We start from the raw sequence: 12,578 nt of genomic DNA, 5'->3' as shown, positions 1-12,578 counted from the left end.
CACAACTTCTCGTCTAGATCCGGTCGAGATGCGCCAGCGTGACCCCACGCAATAAGTCATGACGTCAAGAGGTCACAGAGGACGAACGCGAAACTCCGCCCCAGTGTTTACAAGTGTGTTGAAAGAGGACTGTTCCTACGTTGTTGTATGTCAACTGATACTAATTAATGTCTTTGTGTCAGTTTATTGTTTACAATGGTCCGCAAATGTGCGTTTTATATATGTAACACGTGACCTTCCTACGTCACGTCACTACGCATTTACGTTAGGTCGCGCTGGATCGGACCTAGACGAAAAGTTGTGGTTTAAAAGAGCATATTTTTTATTTTTCTTGTCAAAAATGACAATCGTTTCGCTAGATAAGACCCTTATGCCTCGTTTGGGATCATTTAGAGTCCTTTGAAACTCCATCGAAAAAAACTGTTAAGTGTTGAGTTAAGTATTAAATGTTGGGCTCTATTAAAGTCCATTAAAATGAGAAAAATCCTGCAATGTTTTCCTCAAAAAACATAATTTCTTCTCGACTGAACAAAGAAAGACATAAACATTTTGGATGACATGGTGGTGAGTAAATTATCTGGATTTTTCTTTTAAGAAAATGGACTATTTCTTTAATATCACCTGCCAATGACCAGCAAGTATCAATGTGATGATGCTACTGTAGGCTATTTTGTAATACACAAAAAACATCCTTTAAAAACAGGAAATAGGATTGGGGATTTCCAACCTGCTATTTTACGCTCTCCATACATTTAAACCGTTCTCATGAACAGATAATGTGCAACATACGTGGACAAAAAGCTGTGGAAAGTTCTCGTGTTTGGGTTGAGGGAAAAACGACCAAACATTTCCGACCATGTCGCTTAGCCTGTCATTTTCTTCCACTTTATTAAAGGAAAAAAAATCCTCTCTAAAGGCATCCGCTTTAGTCACTGTTGTGTTGCCACTGGCTGTTTTACAAGGGTAATAATGTGCATATGAGTTACATAACAGCATGTGATCTATGTACTGCTGTTAACACAGCAAAGTCCTGTCGCTGGAGCTTATATCCACTGAGGCTCTGCTGTCTCTATGATAAAAAGAAACCTTTAAGTAATCCTCATTTTTTTTTTTTTAGAAAACAAGGACACAAAAACATCTATTGATATGACACTGACATTCTCCCATGGCAGAGGCTGCACACTCCAAGACAGCGATCCATGGAGATGATAAAGTGATAAAAACATCCAGTGCACTAAATGGTGCCTGAAAAACAAAGATCTTTAATGCTTTCGGGTCTGCATCATTAATTCTACATCTCAATATCTAATATTTGATTTGAAGCCAGGAGTTCTGCAGATACAAGCTTATTATGAACTAGGTTGCCGATTTTGTTTTGAAAATGGTGACTGGAGGCAGGCTGAGGTGGAATTTGTGTGCACAGAGGTTATAAAGTCAAGCAACATTAAACAGGAGATAAAGTGACCCTATTTCCAACGAGGTCATGACCACCATCAATTTTAGATGTGTAGCAGAGAGAGCGTGAGCAGTGTGCTGTGAGATGCATAAAATATAAAGTCCCAGGTGCCGGGACCGGCCAATAGCCAGTCATTAGTCGGGACTTGATCTGACAGACCTTTGGCTAAAGGTTAGATCACATAAAAGTGCACGGCAATCTAAACCTATGGCACATTATTTATATAAGTTGAGAGGCAAATAACTAAAATGTGAAGAGCTCAGATGCAAAACCCAAAAAAGTGTATCTGACACGTTTTCTTGTAAAAATTTTTTTTTATCAGGCTTATATTTATGTTCAGTTATTTCACTTTACTGCCAATGTTAAGCCTATATAAAGGTAAAAAGCTTAAAAATCAATCAATATGCAAATATATTCTGTAAACCCCCTTTAACCAGGTAAAAAAACTCATGCACTTATGCATCCAACTCTTTATATGTGCACTTAGAGGACTTTGCTGAAAAGTCATTGTGGCATTTAATACAACAAACTGGTATTAATGAATGGCCTGAGGCTGGGATAAGGGCTGTCACAATTATGAAATTTGGCTGACGGTTAATTGCCTAATAAATTGTGACGATTATGGCGATTAATTGCCTGTTTTAGGACTTTGACGATTACATTGCTTTGCAATGTATCGCGTTACACTTAGTTGTCAGTTAAGGAGCAGCATCTGATACTGTCTCGTTTATACTGGTGCTGCAGCTCCCCCTTGTGTTTTTAAAGAGATGTGCAATCATTGTGGTGATCTGAAATCATCGCGATGAGGTCAAATAATTGTGATGAGATTATTATTTAATAATTGTGACAGCCCTAGCTGGGATTAAATGGATTTAAAGTGAAAGTATTTGATGAACGTATGCTAGGTGCCGAGAGCATTCGGTCAATATTTTGATGGAGGTGACGCTTAACAGCTTTTGTATCTGAACTCTTATCTGCTATAGCTGCAACAACAAAAAAAAACTGTCAATTTTCTTAAAAGAATCAGATGTTTAATTAGGCTTCAACAGAATAAAGTCATTTAGCACTATAAAAAAAAGACTATTCACTTAACCATAACAACATAATTTCAGGGTTTCCCGCAGCACATTTCAGTTCGGGCGGCCCGCCTAAGCTTGGAAACCCTACCGCCTTAACTAGGTCGTCCAAAAAAATATGAAGTTCTACGCCCCTTTGATTGCCACGCCCTGGGCCCCTCCCACTCTCCCAACCCTACCACCTTAACTAACAAATTTTATGCGGGAAACCCTGAATTTTAAAGCAGGACCAGTAACGTATTTTAAAGCATTCAATATCCAAAAAAAAGGACGACTTTATGAGCTGAAAAGTATGTGTGGTGCTACGATAAACCAGGAGACGGATTGTGTTTCAAATGCATTTGAAAGGAACGGCGATTCACTTTGTATTGTTAAGGCAGGGCCGCTATAATTTTAATGAGTACTGTGGAGCTCATTCAGATCGAATAACCAGGGGAGCAAGACGCATGAACCGTTGAAAAAAAAAGCTAGGATATAAAAGGCATTACTTCTGATTTAAACTCTACCACTGCCCTGTTTAACGTAAAACATCAAGTGACTCTAATGCAGCATCACATATTAAAATAACAATCCATCAAACATAAGATTGTGTCATACGATTATACAGTGTAATGTAACCTAATTACTCAGTGTAAACCGCAACCCTCGCTCTGAAATATTAATAGATGCTAATAAGAATATTGGCACTGTGTCAGTGGGAAGCGGGAACAGTGTCTTCAGATGTGTTGATGTGTTTGTCAATGAGGAAAAACATTATTGAGATCAAACACTGGAATTTTCCATATTGAAATGTGGAATGTCAGTTATGCACACCAGCTGACGCAAGCACAAAAAGCTAAAAATCATTATAAACAGACAGACTCAAGAGACAACAGAGAGATCTATAATAACAACGCAGCCTGAAGCATTAAAATACCTTTAATGGTAATATGCATGGCTTTTCTATTAAATGCATTCTACTGTACCTGCTTCACAGACTCATCCAGTGAAAGCAAAAAGGCACTACTAATGATTTTTTTCAGACAGTCAAACAAACAAGCATTCACATGACTCAAACCAAATGATATATATACTTTTCTAGTATATATATATCTGAGGGTTCCCCACATTGCAGTGCGGTTCCCCATCTATCGCTTACTCACCCACAGACGAGTCACAGATCTGACTGATCCGAGAACAGTGCGTGTCTTATCACAGCAGTTGGCCTGTATCCACCAGATCGGTCTAAAATTCACTGAATAAAACTGTAAAACTCTTTATAGTGCTTCTTCAAACCTTCACACTAGTCTAAAGCAGTGGCTGTGAGCAACTATTTAAAGTTTGTATATGATTCCTCAAGCCCAAGATAGCCTGGCCCCCGAGTGCTCTCGGCCAAAGAGATCAGAGATGCCTTTGAGATTCTTTACGAAGCACAGACTCCAGCAGACAGGTCGGCCCCAAGAGCCCCTTGGAAAACATCTGCAAATGTCTGGTGACGCACCGGAGATGACCTCACGGAAGAAGACAACCAGTCAGGCCAGCCCGTTGGAAACACTGAATATCTGGGAGAATCATTAAGTTTTCCAAGGAAAGTAAAACAGAAGCACCAAACGTCTCTGTTTCCACACACACGGCAAGTGGGACAGGACAAGGCGGGCACCTTCAGACGTAACGGCAAGCCGCACAAAATAAATAAATAATATCTTGTGCTTCCTCTGTGTGCTAGATCATGTTGCCTGACATCTAATGTTTCAGGGCAGCTCTTTTCAAAAACATTTTTAAGGCACAGTTCATTCCACGAAGCAATTTCCTTTATCCACTATAAATGACTGCGGGGCTTTTTAATCATGCCTCATTCTTTTCAATAAATATTTTCAAAGTCAGATACCTGATTCCAGATTCCCAGGTAGAGTTTTTGCCCTAAAGGCCAATGAGGAGACATTCTTGCTTGTGAAATTAGATATGGAGAACTAGTTCATACCGAAGATGACGGCAGAAAAGCAGATGTAAACAGGTGTAAGTAAAACTATGAAGAACCTTAGAAGTCTGCCATGTGACCCAAACACGAGAGACTGAAAGTGGAGACGGTGGCGCTTAGTGGAACTTTAAAATGGCCCTGAACATTGGCAGGGAAATGAATGAAGGCAAAACTTAAGAGTCTTATATGCTTAAAGTAAATACTGTAGTTTATTAAAAGTATGTGACAACCCAGCTAAAGTCTTATTTTATGATTTACTGTTTTATACAAAAAATATACATAACGTAAAGACATTCTGTAACACTTTACTTGAAGGGTTGTGCATAAGACTAACACGACATATTCATACTCATGACACGACACGTGTCATGAACATGAAGGAGATTTTATGCACGTTTATGACAAATGTCATTAACTCTTTCGCCGCCATTGAAGAGATATCTCGTCAATTAAGAGAAAATGCTTCCCCGCCAATGACAAGATTTTCCAGCTTTCCGCAATACCGCTATTATCCGCTTCCGCAACTTATACAACCCAGAAGTAGCGCCTCACGTGAAAGAGAAAGAACTCCGCGTATGTTTTAAAGATCGCTCTGCATCTGATCTCTATCAAAGGTCCTTCGCAAAAATTTAATTATCTCAGCTTTTTGCTCAAAATTGGGTGTTTTTGAAGAAACTTACCCATGTTTGAGAGGTGATTACAAGAGAACTAATAAAGGTAGGATAAAACAGTTTTTTTTTTTAAAGCAGAGGGTAGGTTCATTCATCAGATATATTGTTTGTTTATATATTTAAAGAAGAACATTTTCTGACTGGAAGGCATTAAACTTTTGTGAAAATCATGAAAAATGCTTGCGCTGGCTGGCAACTTTTTTTTTTTAAACGCTGGCGGGGAAAGAGTTAAGTGTCATTTTTTTAATTATGTCATTTTTAATACAAAGATGACATTGTTTGAGATGTCTTTGTTATGACAACTTGACATTTGACTTGAAAAAGCTAACTAAACATTTAATTAATTAATTTAATTGACGTTTTTGTGATATGGACCCAACACTGCATGGCTTAACCCCTCATTGTACTTTTTCATTTAATTTTAAGTGAATCGGTCTCCAAATGCCATAAAATATAACTATCAATTTTAATTCTTATTATTATCATTGGATGATTGATATTATTTCCCTAACACCTGGAAGAAACTAAAAAAAATAACATAAGAATATTCATGACACTGTTATAAAACTATTTGACACTTAATGACATTTTAATGACAAATTATATTTGTACCACTGTAATTGAGGTCAAGAAAAATGTTCATGATGCTGTTATAAAACTATTTGACAGAGTATTAACACTAAATGACATTTTAAAGGGACAGTAAGTTGGATTTACCCCCATCTAGTGGTGAAATTGTATTTTGCATTCAAACGAACAGTGCTCTCTAGCGCCTCGCTTTTTCAAATGCGCGTTACAACTACGATAGCCGTTATGTACTCACTGATCTTCTTGTCCATTTCAGCTGGTTCACGTGTTCTGAGCGAAAATGAGTTGTGGAAACAGGTTGCGGTAGGCTAGTGCTTTTTGTCCCTCTCTGCTATTATAGTTTATCAATATGGCAGAACGACATGGAAGCTTTCTTGGACTTACCCGTTCAATGTAAGTATCACTGGTAAAAAGTGGTCAGTTATGTTGTATTGGTAATATCAAATTCTCATGACAAGTTATGATCTTTTGGTTAATGTCAACTTGTCAAAACAAAGACATCTTAAACAATGTCATCTTTGCATTAAAAATGGCATAATTGAACAAATGACACTTTATGGCAGTTGTCATACCCGTGCATAAAATCACCTTCATGTTCATGGCACGTGTCATGTCATGATTATGAAGGTGTCATGTCAGTCTTATGAACACCCCTTTAAGTTAAAGTGTTACCGAACAATCTGTGTGAATATTGATATTTTTAATACTGACTTACAGTAGTAAGATCATGTCAAAGATTGAAAATAAAGTGAAATTAAATCAAACTTTGGTGCTACTTATCTCATCATTAGACTATGAAACTTTGGATTTCACAAACAGTGAAACAGTCACACATAAAATGTTATGATCATAACAAATGCTTAATAATGTGTTGAAATTATATTTATATAATAAGTAAAGATTATAAGCGAATGGTGGCTTGTGTTGCGAAAACTTAAGAGGAACTTTTACTACAAAACAAAGTCTGTGTCTAACCAAATCTTGGGGAACAAATTACAGAGCCGGAAAATTCATTGGCTACTTTGGTGAACATGGTGGCTTGACTCAGAGCCTCTAGAGTCTAATTTTAGCTTCCCTGGGTGGAAGCAGGCAGGGGAGTTGATCTATTAATGAAATGACTACAGTATGTCCATACTAAATAATAAATAATACAGTACTGTACAATAACATACAAATTTAAAAAATAAAAAGCAGCAATTAAACAGCGTGAGTCCACAGCTACAAGTGTGTAAATTGGTGTATTTAATACTCCATAAACAATGGCTATTTCTGGATGAGTGGTTTTTAACATTACTTTATTACTTTCAGACTTTATAAAACTTGATTGCAATGAGAAAAACACACACTGAACAAACCAACTATATATTTCATATGCAAAGGCAACAATAAATATCCATAAAAACATCAAAATCGTATAATTTCCTCTTAAACCTGACCAAAACACACTAAATCTTGTTTTTCCAGGAGTCTCTAACATTTCGTCTGCACTGATTGAAACATCTCCTACCTTATGGTACGAACCGAAATGCAGTATTTCCACATCAGATTTAACATGACCAGGGCATTTCCCGCCTGGCTACTTGACGTCTTCAAAAGATAGATCCAGGAGAAGAAGAACATACAAATGTCAGAAAACAGTGAGTGAAACTCAGCATACACTGGCTGGGTAATCGACTCAACTCTGATCTTCAAACCCAGCCGCTCCTTCCTCTTTTCCTTCCCTCAACCACAAACCGTGCGCAATGCATGAAGAGAAGAGAGAAGAAAAATCACCAATTCATTCACCCCCCCAGTTCAAGTTACTGCAGTTGTTGCTTGGGATGCATGCTTTAGGCGTCTTCAGCTTTGTTTATGCAGCCATACCCAAATGTTCCCCTCTGGGAGAAGACGTCTAGAAGCAATCAGAAGTTTCCATGAAAGGAGAGGAACATGCGAGATGCAGTTGCTGTATTCATATGGAGTACAGTACAGCATCTCAGAGATACAGCCGGATGTACTAATTCTCTTCAAGCGGACGTTTCCTTGAAGCACTCCTTCTGCTAGCCTCTCACATTCTTAGAGTATCTCTCATCTTGTTTGGAGGTTGTTAGACTCCCAGTCTACAGTACCGCATGTCAAAGGCGTTTGGCAGGCCCGCTCGCCAACACTTATGCTAAGTGCGAGGCATTTCCCTACGGAGTTTTAAGCCGAGGAGGCTCTGACCAGTGTTTACACTCCGAAACGTGTACTTCATTAGTCTCAGTGACAAAAAAAAGAGCGTCGTAATGGAACTTGAATGCAAAAATGCTGATGCTGTCATGATTGAGTGGGGCCAGACCTGCTGTGGAGATCTAGTGCTGCAGGAGGCTATGAGATCATAATCTAAGGGGGAGTAAGGCTTGGCACGCTCCATGGAAATGGATTACCCTCAAAACTGTAACTTAAAGCATTACAACACCGCACTGGAATACACATGGGAGAGGTGAAAAAGAAAGAAAACAGAAGAAAAGAGAGGGTGGTGATGTTTCTCAAATGCTGAGAAATGGCTGGATGGAAGCCAGTGAAGAAACGGTGCTGAAACTGGAAAACGTAAGAAGTCAAGAAAGTTTTGAAATCAACTTTTTGTTGGCTTAACAAAGTTCTGTACATACAGATTGAATTTAGTACATAGAAAGATAGATTTTATGGATGCTATCAGAGAGAGAGAGCGAGAGCAAGAGCGAGAGAGAGATGCTCTAATCTAATAAAGGTCCCTACAGACTTCAATAGAGTTTTTTGGGAATATTTTGGGATTTCAACGTCCACCCCAAACCAACAACTTTGTTTGTCTTATGAAGTAATAAGGCACTACAGGTTTTCCTATCCTGAGGTTCTCCAAAAAGGGTTCAAAATGAACACCCAGCAAGCACCAAATAAAAAATGTATACATTGTAACTTTAAGAAACTGCAACTTTGTTTAAGATGAACTGTCCTTTTACAAGATGCTAGATAAAAAGTAGCAGGATTTAGGATCTGTGCTGTTAAAGCCTTTAGAGATTAAGAGAGAACAAACCAGTTTAATACATAATAAAGATCATCTTCAGAGTTGACTGTATCACATACATCACATACTCTTATAAATATCATATAAGATTTCCATGTACACATAAAGGGATGGTGCATTTGAACTGGGGTGGTTTCCCAGACAGGGTTTATCCTACTGTAGTCCCAGACTAAAATGCACGTTATAAAATACCCCGGTAACCCCACGATTCAGATTCGATCCACGATTACATAGCTTAAGTATCACTGCGCCACTGTTGCTGCATAATGATTTATGAAAATAAACACCACAGACTTTAATCATATTTAAAAAAATTTAACAATTGCACAATTAATGGCAATATCCAGATAAATGTCAATAAATATTGTTGAGTTTTCTCATCGATTAAGATAACTTGTTTGAAAGTGGAGGGTCTGTTCTTTTATTTAAAATATTTTATGTTTATTTAAAGAAGAAATTTTTTCTGGAAGGCATTAACGTTAAACTACAACTGGGTGGCAACTTTTCTTTTAAATGCTGACGGGGAAACAGTTCCACACTTGAACAGTTGCACAATATAAATGTTAATGTATAAATTAGATGAATGTTGATTTATGAAAAATAAACACCACAGTCTTTAATCATATTTTAATTGTGTCTTTGCTGCGTCTTGCTTGGGAACTGCGCTCTGTTGCAGCCACACTTAATTCTGAGGAACTACTTTGTTTGGCGGATGAGTAATATTTGTATTAATATAATTACAACTTATTTGCTGCGTTTTATTTTATGAAACCCTGCTATGCATATGATGTTACCGTTTTATAAAAGCAATAAGCCCCGCGAAGCAGTGGTGTTACAGTGCATTTTATAACAGCTAAGGGGGTTTTAGGCACTCCTTTTCGCATCATGCCTAACAACGCCTGTTAGCTGTTATAAAATGCACTGGTAACACATTGCTTCATGGGGTTATTGCTTTATTTGAGCAGCTTTCATTTAAAAACATTTTGCACTGACATATCTTAACATATATCAGTGACATTGCTTTGTCTCAAAATGCACACCAGTAAAGTTTTTTTTTCTAAGGAATTAAAAATTGTCCTAAAATAACAAAGGCATATGGATTAACCTTAACCCGATCTGGGAAACTGGCCCATTAATGTATATTAATCTAGCTATTAGCTACACATCGAACGAAAATTAGTCATTTCTACATTTAATCTTCTGTAGTAAATGTTTTTTGAGGTTTAATGTCATTAATGCCACTCTCCATTGTCTTTTGATTGAAGGTATTGCACCGAGCACAAAAGCCTATGGTTATGTTGGTCAAATAAAGGACACTGTTAGGCGGGAAGGTTACAGGCCGGAACAGTTGACAGGGAATTTCCTGAGTCAGAGTCACTCGCATGCCTGAGTCAGCAAAGGTTATAACAATCACAGCATGTTTTAAAGTGTATATGTGTGGGGGGATTCAAAGTTTCAGTTATTGATTTTACATTGATTCAATCTGTCACATGGCCTTACTCTGTCAATATTAAAGATATAAAGATTGCGTTTTCACAGAACGTTCTTTACATTACCTACAATTATTTTATGTAGAAAACAATACAGGAAATCACAGATATGACAAGCAGGGTCACATTTTTGCTTAAAGGTTTTCAATTAAATATAGCATCACACTGGACAATGCAACAACTCTTTGACATTTCATGTTAACCTTTCTAATGAATAAAAACATGCATGCTGCACAGTACGTTATAACAGTTTATAATCAAAAGCCAACACATCAAATATGAAAACATGTGAAAGAACAAATCCTCAAATTGAATATTTTGCTGGACAACACGCAGTGGCCCTCACAGGACGAAGCCCAGGACCCGATAGGTGCCATGCTTCACACAATAGAGAGGATCAAATCTGTGGTGGAAACGGTTGTCAGGTCACAAACACACAATAGAGCTCATACTAAATCAGCCTGACTGTCTGCAACCTCAGCTTCACACCCGCTCCCTCACAATAACACAAAGACACGATCTGATCTGAGGTCAGTCATGGTACTTCTCTGCCTGACTAAGAGCCCGTAAAAGCTTTATTGAGATGATTTAAAACCTGCTAAAAGTGAATATGAACAATCCTGTGTGTTAACATGCATGTTAACATCCATCATAAACTGTAAATGTATAACTTTCCTTCCTCTACAACATCAACATTAACTCTACAACATTAAGCAAAAACCTCTTACCTTTTATAAAATCCATTGAGAGGCTGCAGGCAAAGAAACTGCCAATAATCCATACAGAATGTCTTGAGCTTCAACATTGTCTCACGCAAACACCAAAAGGTTCAGCGATTTAGCCTTTCACATCCCTGCAGGCCTGCGTAAACAGGTAAGATGCACGTGGTTTGTGCGAGCAGCCACTATTACACCTGATCCATAGGTGCTTGAGTGACAGCGCACTATACCGAGCATCCCATAGACGGAGGTCCTCGATACCAACGTATGTATGAGAATATAAAAAGGCCCTGGTGCCGGCTGTAAATCCTTCCAATACAAAGAGTAACACCCTGTGTGATGTCTCTTACACCCCCAATGAAGAGATCACACACTCCCCTCACACACCATGTGTACGGCTGTCTGACGCTTCAGGGACGCCACACAAAGTGTGTGTTTTGTGTGACAGAAGACAAAGTCGAGATAAAGAGATTTTATAGGAGAATCTAGCAAAAAAAAAAGATGCAAAAATAATCAAAAAAAGAAACCAGCCGGTCCAAATCTCTGCATCCCAGCTTTGAATTACAGCTGCTCCTATTGTCTGTCACAGCCGATGACAGAGTCCACCTCCAGCTTGCTTAGCAGCAACCACAAAGCCCCCCGTTGCCCCCCTGCCCGAGTTTGTATTAATGATGCTTTATCTGATGGTTCACTCCTTCATCGGCCATGTGTGTGCTGAGCGGTGCTAATCATGAGAAGCACATGGTGATCAGCAGGGACTGACTCTCAACAAACACAGGCTGGCTGATTTACAACCACACTCAAATATGCAGATGCCCGTTGCCGGGATACAGGATCACTGCTGATAAAATGCTAAACGGAAGCCTTAACATGACTACTGATTGGCTGCAGAATAAGACAGTGGGTGTGACATGGTGAGCAGTATTATACATCCATGACAGGCCAAAGAAAACTAGTTGGGAAAGCAAGATTGTTTGTGGGGAGCTGACATGAATTTTCAAGCAGTACTAGCAGTATCTTGTAGTCAGTCAAGATGTTAAACAATTGTATATTCTAATTAAACATCCATTATACATAGTTTTCATGGGTTTACATTAGTTAGAAACTACTTAGTGCTTATGGACAGAGTTTAGATTCATCAAGCACTAGGCCTTAGTTATTTTAAGACATTTAAGTAGTTTTTACAAACAAACCTTACAAAAAAACATTACTGCTGTGCATCTTGAGACACTGATATAAGTTAAGATATGTCAGTACAAGAAAAATATTTATTTTTCAATCTATTTTATTATGATACAATAAGAAAATACAGGAAATATGTACACAAAATAAAAATAAAATTCTTCAGGCATCGGTCAGAATTTGGTGTGACCTCTCTTGGCACTGAACACATCTTGAGCTTTTTGGAGGACACTGAAGTCCTGAAGTCATTTGATTAGAATTAGAAATTAGGATTAAATTTCATTTTATGTTTAAGAGATCCTGCAGCTGCCCACTATTGCTCAAGTGGAAGGGGAGTTTACCCTAAATACTTCAGCTTAAACTGTTATATTGTTTTTAATACTACATACATGTTTCCTGTATTTTCTGGTTGTATTC

The 12,578-nt window shown here is 38.1% G+C and overlaps 1 protein-coding gene across 5 annotated transcripts in view; it reads right to left on the bottom strand.

Annotated features, from left to right (window-relative positions):
• Positions 1 to 12,578, bottom strand: part of iqsec1b (IQ motif and Sec7 domain ArfGEF 1b) — a 207,658-nt gene that overhangs the window by 68,604 nt on the left and 126,476 nt on the right. Inside the window, exon 1 of one of the 5 annotated variants that reach the window (XM_065241198.2) lies at positions 7,256 to 7,697. The exons of the other annotated variants lie outside the window; for them this stretch is intronic. Coding sequence (XP_065097270.1) covers positions 7,256 to 7,368 — 113 coding nt within the window. The 5' untranslated portion in view covers positions 7,369 to 7,697. Of the gene's footprint in view, positions 1 to 7,255; positions 7,698 to 12,578 lie in introns of those variants that run through there. 5 annotated transcript variants of the gene reach the window in all.

Source organism: Paramisgurnus dabryanus, chromosome 14 (genome assembly GCF_030506205.2).
Source record: "Paramisgurnus dabryanus chromosome 14, PD_genome_1.1, whole genome shotgun sequence".
Taxonomy (NCBI): domain Eukaryota; kingdom Metazoa; phylum Chordata; class Actinopteri; order Cypriniformes; family Cobitidae; genus Paramisgurnus; species Paramisgurnus dabryanus.
This window is presented reverse-complemented; position numbering and strand designations above follow the sequence as displayed.